The sequence below is a fragment of the Caloenas nicobarica genome, chromosome 4, assembly GCF_036013445.1.
Source record: "Caloenas nicobarica isolate bCalNic1 chromosome 4, bCalNic1.hap1, whole genome shotgun sequence".
NCBI classification, from domain to species: Eukaryota; Metazoa; Chordata; class Aves; order Columbiformes; family Columbidae; genus Caloenas; species Caloenas nicobarica.
In genome coordinates this window covers 33,767,054-33,791,036 of record NC_088248.1, presented here as the reverse complement: position 1 = coordinate 33,791,036, position 23,983 = coordinate 33,767,054, and the positions used below count along the sequence as shown (strand labels likewise).

The 23,983-nt window shown below is 38.6% G+C and overlaps 1 protein-coding gene across 1 annotated transcript; it reads left to right on the top strand.

Annotated features, from left to right (window-relative positions):
* Window positions 1–1,766: 1,766 nt before the first annotated feature.
* On the top strand, window positions 1,767–17,510 carry PLRG1 (pleiotropic regulator 1). The gene is made up of 15 exons (XM_065633518.1): window positions 1,767–1,843; window positions 4,035–4,141; window positions 4,375–4,517; window positions 6,228–6,281; window positions 6,931–7,024; window positions 7,412–7,493; window positions 7,691–7,792; window positions 10,003–10,095; window positions 10,435–10,584; window positions 10,703–10,804; window positions 11,318–11,420; window positions 12,005–12,113; window positions 13,596–13,735; window positions 16,120–16,313; window positions 17,309–17,510. Exons 1-15 carry the CDS (start codon window positions 1,835–1,837, stop codon window positions 17,366–17,368), a joined length of 1,542 nt encoding a protein of 513 aa, XP_065489590.1. The 5' UTR covers window positions 1,767–1,834; the 3' UTR covers window positions 17,369–17,510.
* Window positions 17,511–23,983: the final 6,473 nt, after the last annotated feature.

Below are 23,983 nucleotides of genomic sequence, written 5' to 3'. Positions count from 1 at the left end.
CTTTCAACAGACAACAGAATCAACTGCAACACGATACTTTATATGTTGCCAGAGATTAGCCCTTAAACCATTTTCACACATCAAATACACCAATCACTCAACCAACCAGTCACTGGGCACACATTATGCTGTGTGTAAACTTAAAAAAAAAAAAAGAAGTTTGAAATCCCTTGCCTCCAATATCACTTTTAAAATCTTGTGTATCTAACCTCACTAGCCTGGGAGGATGCAACAGATTTGCCCCATTTTGACACACTGCCCTGTGGAGTTTGCACTCTAACTTGCAAGTTAAGCAAGGACAGATGATGCTCCTGCTCCTCAAGGTGTTGTGCTGACCTTTACTGGAGGCTCTGAAACCGAACAGGGGTCCCCAGCATCACCAGTGGGACTACTGAAATAGGTCCTCATGTTAAATGTGAAAACCGGCTGGCTTGGCTTGAAACCAAGCTGGCAATGCGCCTCTGCCATTACTGGCATGAAGTAATGGGCATCTCAGCCCCACCTTAACCCAGATCAGGGACTGGGAGTGGAAGCCACTTAGAGCATATTTGTAGCTATCACTGTATCTCAAATAACTAAATATAAACCACCAGTACAGCTGCCAGAAATGATCCATCCGCTCCAGAAAAGAGGAGAGATTGTCATTATGTCAAGCAGGCAATTTGTCTGCCAGAAATAATCCCAGGCTAATGCCATCCTGTGGCTAATGAAAAGGACAGGTTTGAACCAAGAGATGTTGCACTGGATTACTTTTAGCCCAAATCAGTTTGCAAACTGCTCACAGCTCAGGCACACAGACAAACGTAGTAAGTGGCTGGCGTAGTGATAAAGAAGAACAATGTGATGGTGGGGCTGCAAAAGATGTGCTCATCAAATCCCAGCTTTAGGCTCAGGAGGACAGGACATCCTGAACTTAAGAGCAGATGAGCATGTGTGAAGAAAGTAGGTGTCTGTTTGCAATTGTCACATATACTTTTGGTTATTCTGCTTATGAAGGCGAGTGAAAAATCTGCTGGAGTATCAGGATAATTTTGAAAATAACTACGACTCCTGCCCTTTTGCAATGTGTGCCTTGCCATGAGGTGCAGGGGTTGCCAGCTTGTTCATGCACAACTTCAGTCTTCATCGAAATAACACCCTGCGGACCTAAACTAAAGGCACTTTTTTTACCAAATGGCAGTTAGTTACCACGCAGAACAGTCAACATCTCACATCACACAGTTTTCTCTTGCTTAGAGGCTGAACTTCAGCCCCGGGAATATTTTTCCACATCCTCCTCATTTCGCGTGGTTCCCTGAACAGGTTTTATCCTTGAGAACTCACGAAGAAAACAACACTTAGAAGCTGTAGCTGTTCTTCCCAGAACAATCGCAAAGGCCGGGGATTTCTGCCGGAGCCGGCTGGGCAGCGCGCCCTCCTCTCCTCAGCGCGGGAGCCGTTGCCCAGGCGCCATCTCCGCCCTCACCCGCCTCGCGGCAGATTCAGTAAAGCACCGGGTGCCTTTCAGAAAGCTGAAGATTGCGCTCTTCTGGTCGCTACCCGTCAGTGCAGCCCTCTCGTCTCCGGGGACGCTATATGGGGTGACCGCCCCCAAGTGTCCCGCGCGGGTACCGCCCCCAAGTCCGACCGCACGCTCCGATAGCGCCCGCGGGGATCGAACCCGCGACCCCCGGACCGCCGCTGGGATGCGGGTTAAGCCCTGTCCGCTCTCCTTTACCTAACCCGCCCCTCGCGCGCGCGCGGCGCATCACTTCCGGTGCGGCGCGGGGCAGGCGCCGGAAGAGCCTCCATAGGGGTTGGTGGAGGGCTGTGGCGGAGGGAGTTCGCCGGCGCCATGGTGGAGGTGAGCGGCCGGGGGTGCGGGGTCGGGCCGCCGGGGCGCCTCTCGCGTCCTCCCTATCTCAGCGTTGAGGTGCCCTGGGCAAGACGGATCGGGCCTGTGAGGGGGCTGGGCTGGGCGGGGCGCCCCGGCCCTCACTTCCCCCCTGGTAGGAAAGGGCCGCTGCGGGGGTAGAGCACGGCGGTCCTTCCGCTTTCCCATCCATGTCGAGTCCGCCCCGGGATAGCCCCTCAGTTCAGGAAGGACAGGGAACTGCTGGAGAGAGTGCAGCGCAGGGCAACGAAGATGATGGAGTGGAGCATCTCCCTTATGAGGAAAGGCTGAGGGAGCTGGGTCTGTTTGGCTTGGAGAAGAGGAGACTAAGGGGTGACCTCATTAATGTTTATAAACACGTAAAGGGTGAGCGTCACGAGGATGGAGCCAGGCTCGTCTCGGTGACAGCCAATGGTAGGACAAAGGGCAATGAGTACAAACTGGAACACAGGAAGTTCCACTTAAATATGAGAAGAAACTTCTTCTCAGTGAGGGTGACAGAACACTGGAACAGGCTGCCCAGGGGGGTTGTGGAGTCTGCTTCTCTGGAGACATTCAAAACTCGCCTGGACACCTTCCTGTGTAATCTCATCTAGGTGTTCCTACTCCGGCAGGGGGATTGGACTACATGATTTTCTGAGGTCCCTTCCAATCCCTAACATTCTGTGATTCCGGCTGGTCTGAGCGCTGTGGCCTCCGCCTGGCCGGGGCTGTGGTGCGGGTCCGTGTGCTCAGCCTGGGTCTGGGGCATGAGTCAACTGCATGCGGCAGCTTTGCTCTGCCAGACTTATGCTGGTTACGGAATTGGTGCTGTGGGCCGGTGGGGTGATGCTGTGGTGCCCAACCTCCGGTGACTTATCGGCTTTGTCAGCTAGTCAAGAAAACGGTAGTTTTCTTATGAGGGCTTTGAAGTAAAGGTGGGGAGAGGCTGCTGGTTTGGTAGGCCGGGGAATAGTTACTGTGGGGTGAATACTGTGCACTTCTGAAAGCAAGTGTTGTTGTCAGAAATGTAGAAAAAGGCGCAAAGACTGCTGCCCAATGTAACAACTACTAGCCATTTTTCACATAGCAGCATCTGTCAAAAAATATTTGTAGATGTTTCTTCTCTGTTGGGTAGGCATTGTGTTATCTGCTACTAATGTGGTGATTTGAACAGCTACTGTTGTTGGATAGTAATTGCCTACTGTAATTCTTATTTTTCCAGTTGGATGAAATTTCTAACCCAGTTCCAAATGCTGGTGGGTGTGGGGTTGTTGTTGGGTTTTGTTTGTTTGTTGTTGTTGTTTTTCCGCACTTAATACCTGGAGCTTGCAGGAGCTCACTGAGAGCAAATAACTTTGTGTGAGGGCTGCCGAGTTGGGAGCGTAACAGCCACTGCAAAATGGGTTGGTGAGTGGACAGCTCCCAGGGCAGGAAAACAGAACCTATGAAGAGCTTAACAGGGAGAGCATCTGTGTAATGAACCTTTGAGACTGGACAGATGAGTAATATCCAGTGCCAAAAGTTATAAATGTAGCTTCCGGCTTGTTGTCGTTGTAGACAGACAGACAGAACAAATACAGTCATGCAGAGAGTTTGGTTTTGTACCTGAGTAAGTAGGCTGAGATTTCTAATGATTTTTTTTTGTCCAGTGGAAGGAGAATATTAATAAAAACCTGAATTGTGCTGTTGATAAGTTTTATATAAGTTAACAGCTTTTTAATGCTGCTTGTTAGTTCTTGAATGAGATTTTAAATATGTTTTAATTTTAGTAACAAATAAAAATTATAAAATGAAAACAAGTTTGGTCAGGTTTGATCCCAAGTTTTATCTCAGTAAACTGTGCTGTGCTTATGTAAAGTGACACTGTGCACAGAAGCCTGCACACTCACGGATTTGTCATGTAGATGCCAGTGCAGAAAGTTTGATCAAAGTTTTTTGGCTTGCTTTTCAGAGTCTTGTCAGTTTCCAAGAGAGGGAGTGTTATTTTGAGTAAACACTGAATTAAAACAATTAACAGATGAACTTAATTTTTTAGTTTCCAAGAAGAGCGGGGTTTTCTGTGAACTAAATAGTGCTGTATCACCTAACAGTACTGAAGTCTTAATTGCTGCTCAGTTCAATTTATGTTTCCATTTTCAGTGTTTCAGTTAGTTATGTATTTAAATATTCTTTATTTTAGGAAGTCCAAAAGCATTCTGTGCACACACTTGTGTTCAGATCTTTGAAGAGAACCCATGATATGTTTGTAGCTGATAATGCCAAGCCAATCCTGTTAGATGAAGAAAGGTAAGTACTGCAATCAGTACTGGTATGCCTCAAAGTTTTAAATTATGTTAGTGATAGCTCCATCCAAGTCAGAAGTTCATATGTTTTTGTACAGTTAACAGTGTTGTTTTGAAAGAGAAAAAATACTAGAATTGTCAAGTAAGTCGTATAAAACCTTCTCTAAAATATTTCAAAACTTGAAAACAATTCAGAAATTGGGGTTTAATCAGTGGTATGCTTTACTCTTTCAACAGTCACAAAGTAAAGATGGCAGTCAAGCTGCGTACAGAGTATGGCTCGGTGTTGCATATGCCTACTCTTAAAGAAAACTTGAGGGAGAAAGGAGGTCCAAACACCGGGGATCCTTATGGACACAAACAGTATCCTGGAAATCAAGGTTAGTTTACTCGTAGTGCTGTATTTTTCCTTTCTTTTGTGACAGTCTTACTGATGAAAAATCTGAAGAGTGCAGTCCAATGTTGATCCATTGGAGACAGATGGAAATCAAAATACCATTTTTCATTGTTTGGTATTTTTCTTGCTAGGGTGCACAGGATGTAAGTGATTCAGAACAAGGAAAAGGTTTGTTTTAACAAAGGAGTAATAGGATGCTGGTTGGTTGTTTTTTGTTTGTTTGTTGGGTTTGTTTTGTTTTGTTGGTTTTTTTGTGTTTGTTTTTTTACAGTAACTCATTAGTAACACAAGCAATTTTTATAGTAATGGTAGTGTGTGCTGTACTTAGGTGTTAGAAGGAGAACGTAATGTAATTCTCCTTTTTACAAGTTCATGATGGTCAAGGACATGTTCTTTTTTTTATTTCATATAATTTTCAGACTTCCTTTAGCTATGCAACTATTAAACCAGAAAACTCTTTAAAAAGAAAATCTGGGGTTTTATTCAGCCTATGTTTGGTTATATATAAACTGTGTATGTATTAGGTAGATCAAATATAGAAGCTTCTAAAGAATGTCAAATGCCACCTTATTTCAGTTGAGATTTTTTTTTTCCATTGTACTTTATTTGGAAGTATTCTGAGAGTAGATGTTGAGACATAATTTTTTTTTAAGAAGAAAATAACCTTTTTCTCTTCTGATACCACACACGATCAATTGTCTTGAGTAGTTTAGGTTCCAGACACCATTGCTATTTGTGTACTTGAATTCTTTTCCATGATAAAGGCATCAAAAGGCATCTTTGGCAGTCTGAAGATTTTTCTCTTGAGGGAGAGTTCCTCTTGATAACAAGTGGCATCACCATTTTAGAAGTGTTATTTTACTCTTGAGTTTAAGAAAACTGAGGTAACCAGAACAAATGAAATTAGTGAAAATAAGAAATGTCCAAGTATAGAACATTAGCAGGAGAAACCAGTGATCACTTCTATGTATGACCTGCTCTGTTTTCCTGTATTTCCTGTTTGAAGTGCATTGTTTGCAGTTGTTGTGGTTTGATTGCAGGGTGACAATAAAACCGTGGCAGATGTATTGTTAACCCTCTCTCGCCTGCCTCTTCCCCCTTTAGCCCCTCCCTCTCCCCCCTTCCCACTAAGGACAGGCGATTGGGAGGGAAAGAAGGACAGAGAGAAGAGAGTTGGAAAAATTAAAAATGTTTTACTAATGCTACTAATAGAAATAGAGAAAATAATACCGGCAACTGCTCCAGCAGATGTAGGGCCAGCACCCGAAGTCCTGGACTGGACTCTGCAGCCAACCGGAGCTGGATTCAGTCTGTCACGAGGCCTCAGTTCGCAGGGACAACTCACAAGGTCCTCTCCCAATGTCGGCCATAAGGAAAAAAGGGACGAGATCCTCGTGATCTCCCACTTTTATATGAAGTATGACATGAATGGGATGGAATACTTTAGTTGGTCAGTTTTTCAGTTCACCTCCTACCTGCACATCTCGCGGGATGCATCATTATCAATGACCTTGCATTCCATTGCTATGTCTACCAAAACATGTACCTAACTTTCAGGAAAACTGCAGTTAGTAAGAGGACTTTAGCTGACAGGGAAAAATTCACTAAAAGAGAAACTTGTTTTTAACAAAACCAGGACAGCAGTGCAATATAAAATGTGTAATCATTAATATCTCACTTTCTTGCTCTTTAGGAGAAGAACTTGAGTATATGATAACTGGTACACATCCATACCCACCTGGTCCCGGTAAGTAAAATTCTCTGAGCGCTTGCATGGGATTTTTGCCTTCTTGTAAGAACTAGACATCATACTTGCTGGAGCAGGCTTCCCATCGCTGTAAATCCATAGCTGACAGTAGTGAGAAATGCCATTGAAATCTTTAATAGCATTGATGCATACAGTTTTGTGGCTGATAAGTGTTCTGGGATAAACTGCACTAAAGGGTCTAAGTTAGCAAATACTTCTCAAGATCGTGTTTATTTTTGTGGTGTTTGGATTTCCCTAGTAGTTGAAGCTGAATAAAAAAAAAGAGGACTGCTGCTCCCAGTTAAGTCTTTTTTTTGTTTCCAATGACAGAATCCTACCATTTTCTGCTCTAGAAATTGTGTACCTATGTATATAGTAGAATCAAAATGGAAAGGATTTGGGCCAAAATAAAAATTTCAGGAGATTTGACTTGCACATAAACAATAATGTCATTGAATAATGGCATTTAATATTACAGGGTTGTGACGAGTCCTTGTTCGCAGGTGTATGTGTATATATGTGTTTGGATAATATACTTTTCTGGATTTTCTTTCTAACAGAATTGTCTTTGCTGTGGTTTTTGGTGGGGTTGTTTGTTTGTTTGTTTTAATTTAATGTAATTTTTTTTTTTTTTTTTTTTTACTCCAAGGTGTGGCTCTGACAGCAGATACTAAGGTCCAGAGGATGCCAAGTGAATCTGCAGCACAATCCTTAGCAGTAGCACTTCCTGCTTCTCAGTCCAGGTACTGCTGTGTTACCTCATTAACACTTTGAGTATTTTTAATATTCTAAATTATAAAATGTTTAAAGAAACTATGTGCATTGTGGTCAGGCATAATTTTTCTGCACATGTGGGTTTTGTCCTTTTTTTTTTTTTTTTTTCTTGGCTGTCATGAGACATAGTGGGCAGAAGATGGAACAAGGGAAATTCTGTTTAGTGGGGCTTGCTTTGTGGGTGTCTTTTACCTTGAGGTGGTCAGGCACTGGAACAGGTTGCCCAGAGAGGTTGAGGAGTCTCCATCCTTAGAGATACAGAGCACTGGACTGGATGCCACCTTGTGATACCTTATCACTTACTTAGTGAAAGACAAAGCTAATGACAACCCATCAACCATTCTTGTTCAACCTAGGCTGGATGCAAATCGGACAGCTGCTGGTGTGGGTGATATTTACAGGCACGCTGGAATACCTGAGCGTTCACAGCCTCCTGGGGTGAGTTTGTTGCATGTCTGCTGTGGCCAGTACATAGTGTTCACCAGATTGCTTCTGGATTCATTTGTGTGTTGTGTGGAGATCTCCTGACTGACTACATTTAATCCTTGTTCAGATGTCGGACCAAGAAAGCTTTAGGTTTTAGGCAAAGAAGTGAGTTATAAAGCGTAAGAATAACCTTCCTTTTAAACTTACAGGCTATGGTGGAAGCTGGTGGAAACAAAAATTCTGCACTAATGGCAAAGAAGGCTCCAACCATGCCCAAACCTCAGTGGCATCCACCTTGGAAACTGTACAGAGTAAGTTACAGACTGTGACATAAGCACGTGTATGAAAGTAAATGAATATATTATGTTCTATAAAGACCTCACAGCATAGTCAAATTAAAAGTGATCACAAATAAGTTGTATATGCATATATAGCAAAAGATATATAGCAAAGATTGGATTACAAACATTTTTCATTCTATTTAGCAAAACATTTTGTGAATATTATTCATTTTACTCTTCTGTTTATGTAGGTTTAGCTGTATTATGATAAATAAATTAGAGTTTGTTTTTTGTTTTCTAGTCAGATTCTTTGGTAGAGGAACTCAAAGGCAAGGTGCAGAATTTGATACTAATAATATGTTAAAGAAATACTCTAGCGATGTTAACGTAAGGAAATTGCCTCCAAAAGGTAGTCAGTGTCTGAGTCAGCCACACTTTTTTCACTTGCTGTAAAAGTGGGGGGAAAAAAGCTGAAAACTTTGATCACAAGTTATCTCTGCAGTTTAGATTCCTTGACTTCTAGTCCTGTTTTTGAGTTAGTCTAATTTGCCTTTTAATTTTCTTAAGCAGTAATAATAGCCATTCTCCCAAAATCTCATATCATCTTTAAACATTTTCGTGATGAGGACGGCAGGGTAGCTGAGTTGAACGGAAAATCTCTAAGCATATGTATTAGTTCAGATGTCTTTATGTGCATCTGTTTGCATGTGTATATATATGTTTTTCTAAGGGCTGATTCTTACTATGAAATTTAAGCAATTTCATATTTTGTCTGAGAAGGGGTGAATATTATCTTAGTAATGTCAAGCTTTCCTGATATTTAAAAAATCTCATGCTCTGGTAGCAGAATTGTGTTGTTTTAGTGCTGTTCATTTAAATATAGCACCGTATGTAGTCATTTAGATTTTCAGAAGAGTCCTGTGTGCTGCATTAATCATAAATCTTAAGGCTAATCTTAAAGTAGTTTTTTTAAAAACACTTGAGCTCGAAAGAATATATAGGTTTTCTAAATACAGCACTATTAGAATGTGTTCTTCATAAAAATTAAAGCAAATGTAATCTGGGAAAAAAAAAAGTCACCAAAATAAACCAATGAGAGATTTAAGGTAAACAAATGAAAAATAACTACTTGTTAGGAACACTTCCTTTTCAGAGAGAGAATGTAAATACAATTCAAGTCACTGTACTAATTCTACGTGTCAGCAGTTTTAGTGAGATTTGCTGTCAAAATCCTTGCACAACAGGACAAAAGCTTGTTCAGGCAACTCAGAAATAGAAGCACAGCTGGAACACCAAATGTGGATTTCATCTTACCTGTTGCTTAAGATCTACATTTCAGCTGGTCTTCCGAAGCTTGGTTTAAAGCCATTTGTGAAAAATGGGGACTTAAATTAGGTCAGATGATTTATCTCTTAGATTTCTGCCCTGGAAATGCCAGTTTCTAGGCCTAGACTATGAAGTAACCAAGTAGCCATCTCAAATGTATGCGGCTGTGGTCTCATCTAGTCAGAAGAATCCACCTTGGCTTTCCGAAGTATTTTTGCCTTTTTTCTGCCTAAGAACTTTTTGTGTGTTCTAGGTTTTTTTGAAATGAGCTGTATGACAGTACATGAAGTATGACATCCAGTGAAAACAACTGTGGGGTTTGATTTTAGCTGTCTGACTTTGGAGAAATTGGAGAAATGGAAAAGCTGCTGTATGCAAGCTTTTCTTGTGAGATCCATCTCAAGTATTTTGTTGCCAGAAAGTTTCCAATGTACTTATACTACCCCTTATTTGGGGAAAAGGAGGTGGTGGCATGCTGTTACAGGTAGCTATTATACGGCAATGTGATTTAATAACCATGATTTTATATAATTGTTCTTTAACTATGATTATATAAGCACTATACAGCAGCATAAGGAACTCGTGCTTTAAATACACTTTCTCTGCAAAGCCTCAACTATTGAACCACAGAGTTATGGACTCTCAAAGGATTTGAAAAAGTGCTTATAGGAGCAGGGTGTTTTTGTACTGCAAGGTCCCCAAGTCTAGTGTGTGACATGAGTTTCTAGTAGTCTCTTCATTTAACTAAAGTAGAATTCAAGCTTTCTTCGGATCTAATTTCACGTTTGACCTTTTTGAGGAGCATGTGTTTCTTGGTGAATGCTAACAAATTCCAGTGATGGAGAATGAAAATTATGTTGAGATATGTATGTGTATTTTTTCTGATTTAGAAAAACTTCTGTTTTTTTCTAAAGGTTATCAGTGGTCACCTGGGGTGGGTGAGATGTATTGCAGTAGAACCAGGGAATCAGTGGTTTGTCACTGGCTCTGCTGACAGAACTATAAAGGTAAGATGTTGGAAGAAATCACTGACAAAGTTTGCGGGTGTGGTTTTTTTGTTCTCTTATTTTATAAGTCTTCAGTGCTTGGAAACCATTTCTTAGTTACTACTTGCAGAATAATGAACTGCAGAACATTTTTTCTTTTATTAGCTAGTCATAAAGGATTTGTGGAGTGTTACTTCTTGATGTTTCATTTATTACATAGTAGTAACTGGAGAGCAAACATTGGTGTTACTATAATTTTTAACTTAAAATACAGCAGTATCAATTACATCTGGGCTGTCTACCCAGACTATCACTGTGTAGCTTTTACCTGTCTACCTCAAAATACCTATTTTGATGCAGATTTGGGACCTTGCTAGTGGCAAATTGAAGTTGTCTTTGACGGGACACATCAGTACTGTACGAGGAGTGATAGTAAGTGCAAGAAGTCCGTACCTCTTCTCTTGTGGAGAAGACAAACAAGTGAAATGCTGGGATCTTGAATACAATAAGGTGAGCTGTAGTTTGTTTAATTGGAATTAGTTGGTGGTGGCAAATATGAAAATCAAAGCATTTAGAATATTGTTTCAAATATCCAGTTAAAGTGTGTGTACATTTTTTATTCATCTAGGTTATTAGACATTACCATGGTCATCTAAGTGCTGTCTATGGTTTAGATTTGCATCCAACAATTGATGTACTGGTAACGTGTAGCAGAGATTCAACAGCACGAGTAAGTATAACATTGTTACATTTTAACGTCTTGATATGTCAGTGTGTTTCAGCATCTTCCATTTGTAAAAGTGAATACTTACCAAAAGTTAACAGGAATCAAGATGAAAATAACAAGATGATTTATGTTTGCTTTGTCTTCCATTGCGGATAAAACTGAAGCCTCAATACACAAAAAAGCAGTATCATGTCAGGAGAATGTTTTATTTCTTGATTTAGTAGATAGACTACATAGTATATGTAGGATCACTTAGTATTTAGAAGATGGTATGGTTTTACAGTGACTTTGTTATCTGTTTGTTTAGAAATTCAGTGGCAGGATCCCTGCTCCCCTTTACATTGGCCAGCCGAGGCAGTTGTGTGATGAATTGTTGGATGAAAAATAAAACCTAAATGCCATTGTTTAATCTGAGGAACCATGGTTAAGAATTCATATAATCAATGACAATGCCTAAAATACACTGAATATGCACCTGTTATTGACCTCTGTGACTTATTTACTCTGAATTCATAGATTTGGGATGTGAGGACAAAAGCCAGTGTGCACACACTATCAGGACACACAAATGCAGTAGCAACAGTGAAATGCCAAGCTGCAGAACCACAGATTATTACAGGTATAATGGGCGTGATTTCCCAAGTAACATGATTGAAAAACCTAATCCTGAATGTATTTATTCAGTAATTATGTGAGGTTCGTGATGTTATCTTTCTTAATTTAATCAATGTCTCTTATTAGTTTTCTGTTGAAAATAGGCAATTCAATGATTATTTCATGCTATTAATGGTATGTTTAAGCAAATATACCTATGCATTGTTTGAACATTTTCCTGCACTTCTTTAGTTTCTGGTGTTTACATTTTTTGTTGTAATATGTATTGAGACTTGAATTTTCTGTGATATTTCACAGTTTCCCCCAATTCAGTTAAGAAGCGTCTACTACTATAGTTAAATATAAACTTCATCTTCTTTCCCATTATGCCAAAATCTAGCTTTGCTACTTAGTCCTTAAATTTTGAACTGTGTAAAAAGACAGATATAACTCAGCACTTTTCTCTTCTGCAGTGGCATTAGTATAACATTTTTGTAACAAGCAGAATATTTTTCTGTTTCACATATAAAGTCTTGGCTGCCCTATCAAAATAATAACAATGATAGCATGAATATGATGATTTCTACTATTTTTTAATTTTCATTGTAGGCAGTCATGATACTACCATACGGCTGTGGGATTTAGTGGCAGGAAAAACTCGTGTTACTTTAACAAATCACAAGAAATCCGTAAGAGCAGTAGTGTTACATCCAAGACAGTAAGTTTTCCTCAATCTTTTGTACTTTCACAGTTCATGACTTTGAGTGGTAACATAAAGCCAATATGAGTGATGCTTTAGAATGGTAGGACATAATTATGTGAAAAACTAATGAGCTTAAAATGCTGTAAAATGTACATATCAGTTTTCAAATACTTTCACTACTCTGTGCTACCACTGGCGTGCATTAGCAATCCTGAGAATGTCTTAGACGCCATGGAATTATGTATGTGCGGTTGATGCAGTCCTTGAGAAATCAGTGACACTGGGCTTTGTAAGGCTAATAATAAATATGTAACTGAATGATTGTTAGCAGAAAGTGATGTAGTTTTGTAAAAGGGTATGTGTGTGAATAAATGCTAAAGGATTACTACAAAGGATTTTTTTAAATATTGGTTTCACTGCACAAGACACTTCAGTCTAACTGGTTTTGAAAAGAAACTTATTGTGAGTATTTCATCTTTGAAGGTGGATGTTGTTGGAAGTGCTCTGAATTTAGATACTATATCTTGATGCATCAACAGTTGCCCATTTGGATAACTCTCCATTAAAACAATGGAGAAAGGGATTTCATATAGAACTGTGGTACTTCTACACCTTCAATATTTTAAAACGAAATTTTGTCAGTGCACAAATTCAGAGTGTTTGACATGAATTAATTCTCATCCAGTCTGTATGTCTGAAAAATTACAAAAATTTCATGCTATGCCTGTTAGCTGTAGCAAAACCCCTATTTTTACTTATATTCTGAAAAAAAAATCCTCAAGTTTCAGATTCATTGATAATATCTCTTTGAAAAAAAGACTTGAAGTGTTTTTATCCAGCAGTATCAGCCTAGTATTTTTATATTTCAGTATTTCTATTTTTTTAAGATTACAGATTTTTTTTCCTAATTTGTTATTGAAGATTCTATTAAACAGACAGCAGATTGCTTAGATGTTGTGGCTTTTGTATGTGCTATCCCAGTAACTTTGTAACTGTTTGCACATGGTAAAATGAGGGAATTGCTTATTTTAAGGTAAGTCAGTAAAACAAATTATCTTTTGTAGTTCACTTTTTTGCAGTGCTTTATTCTTGATTGTGTTGTTTTGGAGGACTATCCAATACTGCATTTATTGTTCTGTGTCTTCTCCCCCCTGCCCCGATACCTTTGCTGATGATGCCCTTATGCCTAAAAATTTGCCAGAATAGCAACTGACAGGAACTTAATGTGTGTTTTCCATCTTTGTTTGCATATTAGCATTCTATACAGCATAGGATTTATAAAGTTCAGGTAGTTTATGGGAAAGAAAGGAAACAATAGAGAAAGGTAATTCATTACTTCATCAAATTGCTTCATTTTATGTGAAGTTAAAATGCCAGAAAAGCAGTTTTAGTGTTAAGTAACTTTGCAACTAGCATATAACAGTAGTTTCAATGAAGGATGTTTGCTATGTCTATGGCTATTTTGAACTTTAATATACTGTGCTTATTTTTTTTCAGTTACACATTTGCATCTGGTTCTCCAGATAATATTAAACAGTGGAAATTCCCAGATGGAAACTTCATTCAGAACCTCTCTGGTCACAATGCTATTATCAACACACTGGCTGTAAATTCTGATGGTGTTCTGGTCTCCGGAGGTAAAAACGAGAAATACATGTTCATATTTCCAATCTCCACTCCCCCACATATATTTGGCTGGAGGTCCTTAAACAAAGATGCTCGCTGAGCTCTCTTTTAGCTGGGGCTATAAGCCTGCTACAGCATACAGCTTAATTTTATAGGGAATAGGGTTGGTTCTGTTTTCTTGGATATTGTTGAGCTCCATGCACAAAAATGTATTTGAAACGGCTTTTAATCTGCAGCAGGGAAGAGGTTTCCTCTTCTCAGGAGGCTGCTGCCACAAGGCTCCAGAGTCCATGCTCTGTGATCTCCTGAGTCTGAATCAAAAGTTTCAAGAATTTAATATTCATCTGATACATTAGAGTATTGTTAGTGATGCATGAGCCCCCAAAGTCTTTAAACTACTAGTTTGTATTCATCTGTGTTGTGGGGGTGGGAAGAGAAACCTGAATGCTGTATCTGATCATGAATAATTTCAGGTAAGAAAATGTATTTTGTAATGCAGGTAGGATTTTTCTATATATTAGTTACCCAAGCACTGTAATAAAAATATTTTGGTGGAAGTATGTGTTACTAAAACCATAATCTCTGTTTCTGAGAGTTCTGTGTTTGTACAAGACGAAGTACATAAGTAGACCATTTTAGTGACAAGCTTTTTTGAAAGTAGCTTCTGGAAATCGCAGCTGAAATCAGATTTTTTCGTTAAGGCATTATGTCTATGTAGTGGGGAGATGATGTGTGTTTTTAATGTAGATGCTGTTGTAAACAGGAAATCAGTACATAGTGTGGAAAAAGGAAGTGCTAATTTTACAGCTTGAGAGCTGAGCTCTAGAGAAACAGTCCAAGATTGCATGGGAAAAGAGAGTTAAAGCAGTAGGTTAAACCCAAATCTCTGAGGTCCTAGACCAAATGCTTTATCATGAGGTGGTCCTGAGAGAGCTCTAGCAGTCAGAGGAAAGTGAATTAATAGGCTAGACTGTATTGTTCCACATAACTTGCAGAGCCTGAGTTTTCACCTCTTGGTTTTCCTCGTCTAATCTTTTGAGTAGTTGCGAACAAGGATGGGACTCAATTCACAATATCACATATGATAAGGCAGTTTAAGATGGGTTCCATGAATTTGCATAAGCAGATACTTATGAAAAACATATCTGTGTTTGTAACCAGAGCATAACAAAAAAGTAACGGTTAAGTTACACTTTAGAACCCTGAAATGTGTTTGGTCCCAAGTGTTCTTGGTCCCATTGATACAGTATGTCCTGTAGGCCTGGGATGTGGAGTGAGATGGAAATGTGCTAAGGAGGAGTTGGAAGATAGCTAATTATATTGTCAGCTTACCCTGGTTATGTTTTCAAGTACATATAGAGGAGGCCCTTGGTTTTAAAATTTGGATAATCTCTATTTGACACCGGGCACATTCATAGTGAGAGCAAGAACTTGACAAAATCCTGGACTGGGCTAATATTTCATCCTTTATTATTTTGAAGACACTTCTAGACGGTCTTTGTAGAACCATTTTGTGTTAGTAGTAGTTGAGGCTTTAGAAGAACTTGTTCCTTCTCCACCAAAAAACCCCTGTTGTTTCATTAATATTATTTGTGGCTTTTTAAAAAATAAAATTTGAATATTTATTCCCCCACTTTACATCCTCACGCTATCTACAGCAACTTCAAAGTAGTTGATGCTGAATTAAAATAAGTTGAGGTTACCTTGGAGTATTTTCCTGTAGAAACATCCTTCCTGAAGCATCTGGATTTCTTGTCTAGCTGGCAGCCGTGGATAAATTTTTAATAGATCTGTTTTGGCTACGTAATGCTTTGGGGGTGGTTGTTTTTTGCAACTGAAAAATTGCTTTGAGAGCATTCTTCTGAATAGGGAGTTCAGATTGCTGTGAATACCCTGTGGCTGATGCCGGTAGCAGTAATACTGGCAGTGGTTTAAACTGTATTTGAAATAAAACTTCTGCAAACATTAAGCCCATGTCCCATTACAGACTCCTCGATGTCTGTAATCTGTTTGACAGGGTGATGCCTCTTTATTCAGCTTTAGTGGAGCTACTGAACAGGGAGCTTGGTATTCAGAATGCCAGTCCTGACTATGCTTCCAAAGCAACTTGCTGCAGTTGCCTTGTGATGTGGTGTATCATCTCCCTGGGTTATCTGATGCAAAGCTGGATGAGATTCTGAGGAAGCATCCATCAGCCTTCTTAAACAATATCAGCCTTTCTTAACTAAGAAGGAAACCAGTAGAAAATGAGAAACCTTGCAGGGTGTCTTGAGTTATTCTACATGACGATTACAGCTGATGTATGCCTGATGTTGTTCATGATACTGTTTTTAGAAAACTCGTAGAAATTAACTGGTTAAAATAGTAACTATGTATGTTTGTTTGTTTGTTTTAGCTGATAATGGTACTATGCATCTTTGGGACTGGAGAACCGGATACAATTTCCAGAGAGTACATGCAGCTGTGCAGCCAGGCTCTTTGGACAGTGAATCAGGAATATTTGCTTGTGTTTTTGACCAGTCAGAAAGCAGATTGCTAACAGCTGAAGCTGATAAAACCATAAAAGTATACAAAGAAGATGATACTGCGGTATGTCAAAGTGTTTTTTTAATGTCTTCTAATGAAATAAAATTTCAAGCAAATGTTACACATACCAGTAAGGGACATGCACAGACTTGTGTAATCCATTTTATTGAAGTTTGAAAGCAATGTTTATGTATAATAAGAGGACAGCAGCGAGTTTCTGCACTCCTGATTTCTTATTAACTGCTATAGTACAAATAAGTGTCAGGTTTATCAAGTCTTCTGCAAAAGTTCTTTGTGGTAAAGTTTGGAGAAATCTTAATAGAGTAATGTACATTGTGTTTTGAAGACAGTAGAAAACTGTGTGTGGTAGTATTGATTAAAACATGGGAATTAGCAGAAAGATTAAATTTTAAATATTTATTGTACTTCTGAATATGATCTAGATTAATCATTTTGCTTGGCAGTTTTTAGAAGTCAGAGTAAATAACGTATTTTCAAACTCTTTTTCTCAAATCTGAATCCGCTTACTAATGGAGAAGACATTAAATAAATTATTGTCTAGTTCATTTGAGTATGTCTTCAATACAAAGAATATAAGGGTTTTTATTAAACCTTGGGATTTTTGTGTTAATTAGACTTGGAGCAACTCCTTAGTTGGTTATCCATTTTGCAATTGGACAAACTGTAGACCCTGTGTCATCTGCCAGTACTCATGTAGATATTGCTGGAAGGACTGTCTCTGGAATTCCTGTTCCTGGGCTTTGATCACTGCAATGTTGTTTCTGAAATGCTGTTGGCAACCTGATGTTTGTCCTTGTTGGGAGAAAACAAACAAACAAACAAACCCCAACACAGCAAGACTTACTGAGTACTTCAGACAGTGGGGTGATATAGAAGTTAATTTGGGTAAATTAATTACACAGTAGATTAGGTAATTATAATGTTACATATGAAGTAGAATATATATACTATGTGAGTAATATTTGAAACTAGATCCTAATTACAGTTGAATTTAAAGTTAAAATAATGCTTATGAGATTTTTCTTTTTTCCCTTTAGACTGAAGAAACTCATCCTGTCAGCTGGAAACCAGAAATTATCAAGAGAAAGCGATTCTAAGGCAGCAACATACTTACTCTGTAATTTTGTTTTGGCTTTCCAGAGAGCATTCAGTCACATTTTGTTCTGCCTAGAACAGCAGAGCAGGAAGTCCACCAAGTCATTGCTGTTTCAACATGTTTTATAATAAATTTTATTTCTCTTTCCTTTTGTCTTTTTTGGTGTGATCCCAGCAAACCAGTTGCAGCTGTTAACTTTCTCTTTGTGGAGCATGTATAGTTCATGAAAAGGATAGATGTGTGTGTGGGTGGTTAATTTTTTATATGAATCTGTTGAGTGTAAGTCTAAAAATACTTTGAGCCAGGTTTTCTGAAAGACCCTTGCTTGAGTCCAAAACTTAATTGCAAATTTATGCATAGAAGCTATCTACTGCAAATTTTAAGTCATTCCAGCCTTAATTTTACATGTTGCTCTCTCCCCGTGATCTTATGAAGGAAGTTAAAATAAATAAAAAGGTATTTCTGAATGATAATTTGTATTCCTGAAGGGACAGATCTTTCAATGTGTTTACGAACAGTCATGTAACAAGCAGTAAACATATAATCCTCCTTGCTACAGCTTACCTCTGCTGAGCTGCTCTGAAGGACTTTCTATTCACAGGGGAAGAAATTAGTGAAGTAATCAAGCCGTTCAGCTGTTGGCAACTTTGCCACCCCTGCTGGTAGCTGCAGTGGCAAGTGCCATGCTGGCTAGATGCTGAGAATTGTTCTGTGGCCACAGCATTGATAGTAAGCAGTTCACAATAACTATTCTCTGTCAGTCTAACTTCTTCCAAATCTGGGATTTATGTTGGAGAAATGACAGTTACTTGCAATGTAACTTACAAAAAGCTAGTAAAACTACGTGTTGTTTATATTATGAGAATTTGTCTTGTCTTTTATGATGCACAGGAGGTCTTGTATTTATAATTTGAATGTTTGGCAATGTTGTTTTAAGGGAGTCTGTGCTGCATAAATAGCTGAATTTTGGTTTACAGCAATTGTCTGAAGAGTCCTCACAAAAAAAGGGAGGGGATTACTTGGTATTTGCAAGTTAGGTTAAACAACTTTTATTTGGATGGTAATTTGAATTTTTCTAGATCTTTATTGCAGGTGGTTCATTTTAACTAACATAACAGGAAAAACACAGGTTGTGGCTTATGCATGTTTTATACTGCTGCTAATGCTTCATTCCAGAAATTGCTGAAGTATTGGTGTTACATAGAATGTTGTTGCTCACAGGGAAATCCCCTGTAGGAAACCAGAGTGGAGATGAATAATGTACTTGAAAAAAGGGGTGGGATTTTTTTTTCTTGGTTGTGTGGTTTGTTTGGTTTTTACTGTCTATTTCTTTTGATAATTTGGAATCAGGAAGGGGAAATTAGAAGTTTTTGGCTCACAGTTTTAGCACATTTTCTCTGTATTGGCACTTTCCTTTAAAAACTGCATTTATTCCGTTGTTTATCACTTTGAAGAGAGATCAGAAAGTCTCCTGCAGAGCCTGTGTTTCTTCCCTGGACTTCTGCAGGAATCAGTTAGCATGAGGTAGTTGTTGCCAGGGCATTCTTTTTGTGCCCTGAGTAAAGATTTGGTTTGCAAATTAAAGGCTACACACTATTATTTGGAATAATACTTCTTTTTTGGCTCTATAGTATGCTGTCCCAGTTCTAAGTGTGATTTTTTTTAAGTTTCAATTGTATTCTTTAACATTTGATTTGCACGTTCAGTTCCTTCCTAGCAGTTTTTTCCACTAGACAGTAATGTATCATTACACATATTTCTATAAGTAGTATTTGTGACACATGAAGACTATCAGATTTCATTTAAGCGCTTCTCTAGTGGAAAGTAAGCCTAGATAGTGAGTTGTGATACACGTAGATCTGATTGTGTGGGATAGACAGTGACGTTAGATTTGTCCATGGAAGTCATAAGGTGAAGCAAAAGAGGAGCATCTGGTCCATTGGATGTATTTTCCATGCCTTTGGAAAGTGTCACACTGCAATGTCAGTTAAAGTAATCTTGAACGGGACTCTAATCTCAGAAAATAATTATTGTCACATATTTAATAAAGTTTGATGTCTCCTGTGTATGATCAAATCATACACATTTCTAGCACAAGCCTTGGGTTTTGTTTTATACTGTACATAATTTCAGAGAAGTAAGAAAATGTTTTTTGATTGCAACATAATTCAAAAAAATCGTAATTGGTAAAAGTGATAAATTTTAAGATCACTGCTGTACAGTAAAGCATACAATGTAAGCTGTGCAGCTAGAATGCTGTCATTTGCTGGCAGCATGGAAGTTGTGCAGAACAGTATGTCTTTGGCAACTTAAGGGCTTACAGAAGTAAATCTTTAATAGCCAGTTTCTTTTTAGTCCTGTTAGATAAGAATTAAAGTGCTACGCCCAATTTAAGTGACAGCAATTTAGCCATCAATAAAACCTTCAATGCAATATGACTTCATGTCTTTTTTTATTCCATTTTGGGTTTTGTGGTAAGAAGGACACAAAAGAACTATATATTGAAAGTTAAAAGTAATTTAGGATTAAAATTTATGACTGTATCCCATAGTAGCAAATATTTATGCAGATCAGCTGTAATGGAGAAAATTGTGACAGCTGTTTTATGAAAAACTTCCTATCTGTGTGAAGGGATTAGCTAAACAAGTGCAAAACTGTCCACGAATTTAATGTGTTTAAACAAACAAACAACCCCTCCAAAAATGAAAAACACATTGAAACCTCTATGGAGTTAAGTATGAAGTCTAGGACAGGTTCTGGATGGGAGCTATGTGGGTGGAAAAAAGCTGAGAGTTAAACTAATTTTGATATGTCTTACTGGGAGCAAATTAAAGGGATATTTCTGTCCATGGCACATAACTGAAAAACTGGTCACAATGAAGTCCATGAGAGTTTCATCACTGATTTTTGAAGTCAAGATTTCATTCAGTGGGGTGTTTTGGTGTTTGGGTTTGGTTTTGTGTGTTTGTTTGTTTGTTTTTTCTCAAGCGAATTGGAAAAACTTCTCAGTCTTGCACATCATTTAGGTAGGTGCATTTTTTTTTGTGCACAAGATGCATCATTCTTTTTCAGATGAGGCTTCTGAATTTTTATACATACACCTAAGAAAATGGGGAGGATTTGGTAATCAATGGGTGCCAGTAATCCTGATCAGCTGTGGGGGAAAAAAAAAAAGTCAGCCTGCAATTTTGTTCTGTAAAATTTAACACAAGATTAGCAGGACTTGAAACTAGCATAAATATGACTTCATGGGAGCTGTTCCATAAGCAGAATGTGTGGTTGGTGAGTCACCTCATTCCTTTGAAAGCAAACGGGTCTTCAGCTGAAATGATCTTGAAGGCTGCATGAAGAAGCAGCAGCTTTTTTACTTGGCTTTCATCTGTAGTTTGAAAACTTGGCAGGCAGGGAACTACAGATTTCGCTGGTGGCCATTCAGGTAGAGCTTGTCACTTAGGGAGACTGCACCTGATGCTTCTTTAATGGCAGCAGCTGAGAGTCAGTTTTCTGGCCTTTACATCTTGAAGCCTTGCAAATTTAGTTCTGTGCTTAGTAGGTCTGAAGTTGGCTGAAAACTGGCAAAAAAGTTTCATGAAAAATGAATGGACATACCTGTCTAAAGGTGATCCTTCCAAGAATTTCGGTGCACAGAGGGGAATCTGCATTTCTCTATTTTGATTTTCTGTGAGGAAGCTCAGATTGCAGGGCTAGCAAAATGTAATTGTTTCTGAGAACACTTTTTCACATGCATTTTTCCAGTGCTTACTTATCTTACAAAAAAAAAAAGTTCATCAGAAGTCATTCAGTATTGTAATTTCATCTAGGATGTGTCAGAAACTTGAAAAATATTAGCGTAACCATTCACAAATTTTGATGATGGAAATGACGTGAGAGGTTTTCCAGTAAAATGACCAAATTTAACAAAGAGAATTTTCTCTCTACTTGGTATGTATTCTACCAATTGCTGCAAAGCAGCAGTCAGATATTTGTAAAGATGTTTGAAAAACTCTATAGGGTTTGCTTTAGGTGGGAACTGTGGAGTTTCTAGATGTGGACTTGTTTCTTTCAAAATGTTCTCTTGAAAATATTTTTTTGAAGATTTTTGGCTTGAGGAGATTTGTAGGATCAAACCTTAGATCTTACTGTTTTCCCATTGCCACTTGTATTGAAACTATGTAGTATCAGCTTTGTAATGTTTAGTTGTGAACCTCTAAGTCAATAACATGTAAACTTCCTTCAGGTGCATGTTATCACCAGGCCTTTGTTAATCTTTATTGTGGTGTGGGGTGGTTTGTTTGGTTGGTTTTGTTTGTTTGTTTTAATACAATGAGTACATAAGTGCCAAATGTGTATCTGAAGCATGGATTAACTGGGGCACTTGCCTGCAAATTAGACCCCAACAGTGCAAACAATAATTGAGTTAAATGCTTGTCTCCAGGTGAGGCAGACTGAAAGAACTGATTAGAAATCTACAGTTGAAAGGAAAAAAGTTTGCAGACTTGAGAAAACTGTGTTTTGCTGTTTTGTGGGGTTTTGTTAGTTGGTTGGTTTTTGTTGCTGTTCGTGGGGTTTTTTGTTGTTTTTTTTTTCTTCAGAAAACCCCAGACCTTACACTTGTGTTTGAGAAGTGCGGATAATGTGTGTGTGAAACACCTGTTTCTGCCAACTTTTTTTTTTTTCCCAAACCTTTCTGCTTTATTTTTCAGGGCGAGCATGTGTCCTTGCAAGACAGCTCACCTTTACTCTTTCTGTGGCAGTAAAAACTCTTGGACTTTTGGATGCTGTGAAAGTGGGGTTTGGGTTTGTTTGTTTGTTTGTTTGTTTTTTCTTTTAATTTTTTTCCTTTTAATTGTTTTTTCTCTTTTCCTAGCTGATGCATTGCTGAGAGGAGGGCTGAAGGGTTAAGCCCTCCAGAGCAAGGGAGAGTCAATGCAGCATCAGTATGGATTATGAATACCAAGACCTAGAGAAGAGAGAGAAGACTTCCTAGAGACCAGATAACAAAGAGCTGTAATTAACTGCAGTCTCTCAGGGGGGTGAAAAAGGCAGTAGAAAAACTAAGACTAGAAGAGACCAGAGCTATGACATCTGAAAGGAAATATTTGAAAACATGATACGTTTACCTGGCAGGCTGGAGGAGAGCAGAGAGATTTCTGGATTAGATGAATGCTGCATGGATTAAAAGGAAGGAATGGGGGAGAGTAGTGTGCTAATGTGGGGTGCAGTCAATGGTGACAATAAAAACGTGAGCAAATTCTTCTGACAGCCACCGAATAAATGCATTCCTGAGAAGTGCTGGTATCGTATGTATCTGCATGTTCTGGTACCCTCATATTCTGAAGTATAACTCAAGTTACTTTAGAAAATTCTTTGGCACATGAAGAATTGCAGAGTAACGCGGCATGAGGAGTCTGGAGGGTTTTGCTGCTGAAGAGGGATTTTTACAGAGGAAGCACTTGCAAGTACAATTCTAAACAAGGCTTAAGAGTAAAGTGTGAAGAGTGAAGCCAAAGTTTGCATTGTGATTAGCTGAAAAAGGTAGTGAGGCTGATTTTACAATTGATTGAATGCAAGGATTACCTTACAAGACTGAGTTTGCCCCTTCTTGACAGGCAAATGGTGAGCTGTAGAATGAGACACGTTTAGCCGTAGAGTTGCATGCTGATGGGATGCATTGCTGTTGGGAGACTTATGTGATAAATAGGGGCGCAGCTTGTGCAATCAGAAAAACTTTTGTGCCACATGCAACAGCATTCTTTTTTCACGAGGAAGAGACACCATGGATCTTAACAGGACTTAACTATTTCCAAGTAAATCCCCTTGACAAGCAAGCTTCCTGCATTGATAGCTAGAGATCTGCTCTCAATAAAGCAGCAATAGAGAGTATGAATAGAAAAATTCCATACAAAAACTTGAACATGGCTTCAGCTGCCAGATGAGTCAAATTTCATGTCCTGTAAGTATATATAAATTCTTTCCTGCTCATTAGATTTCTTTTCTTCCCATGCAACATGGTAATGAACATGCTGCTTTCAAAGAAAGCTTGGCAATGCAAACCTACAGGAATCTATCAATTCTGTTAATGACTTTGTTCTATTTTAGTTCTGAAAGCCCCAGCAAATGAGTTTTATTATTCCATGTTGCTCTGAATCAATGTTTAACAGGAAATTCAAAAGTAACTAGTGAGTCAAACTCATCATGGTAGCTAAATGAAATTATAGATAAAAATGCTTGCTGCTAATTAAAATGAATGTAGTGAAATCCAGCTCATATCTCTTCCTGAGCAAACCCATTTTTTCAGTTTGTAAGTGAGACTGTAAATGTCCTTTAATCACCTAAGGGGAAAGAAAACTACTCCTGGTGTTATCCAGTTTCTTAGTGGTGTTGGTACATGCTGCAGCCAGGTCAATGGTGCAGTTTTTCTCCAGCCATTAAACCAGGATGACCCGGTGTGTTTCGAATTTTCAAACCCTGAAGAAAATGTACACGTGCTTTCCAGTAACATAGCCCTGTGGTCTATGGCAGTGCATTTTTAAAGTAGTATTTTCTCACACAGGTTTCAATTTCTCCTTGATTTTTTTTTTTTTGACAACTGTAGCCTTTAATGGGAAAAACACTA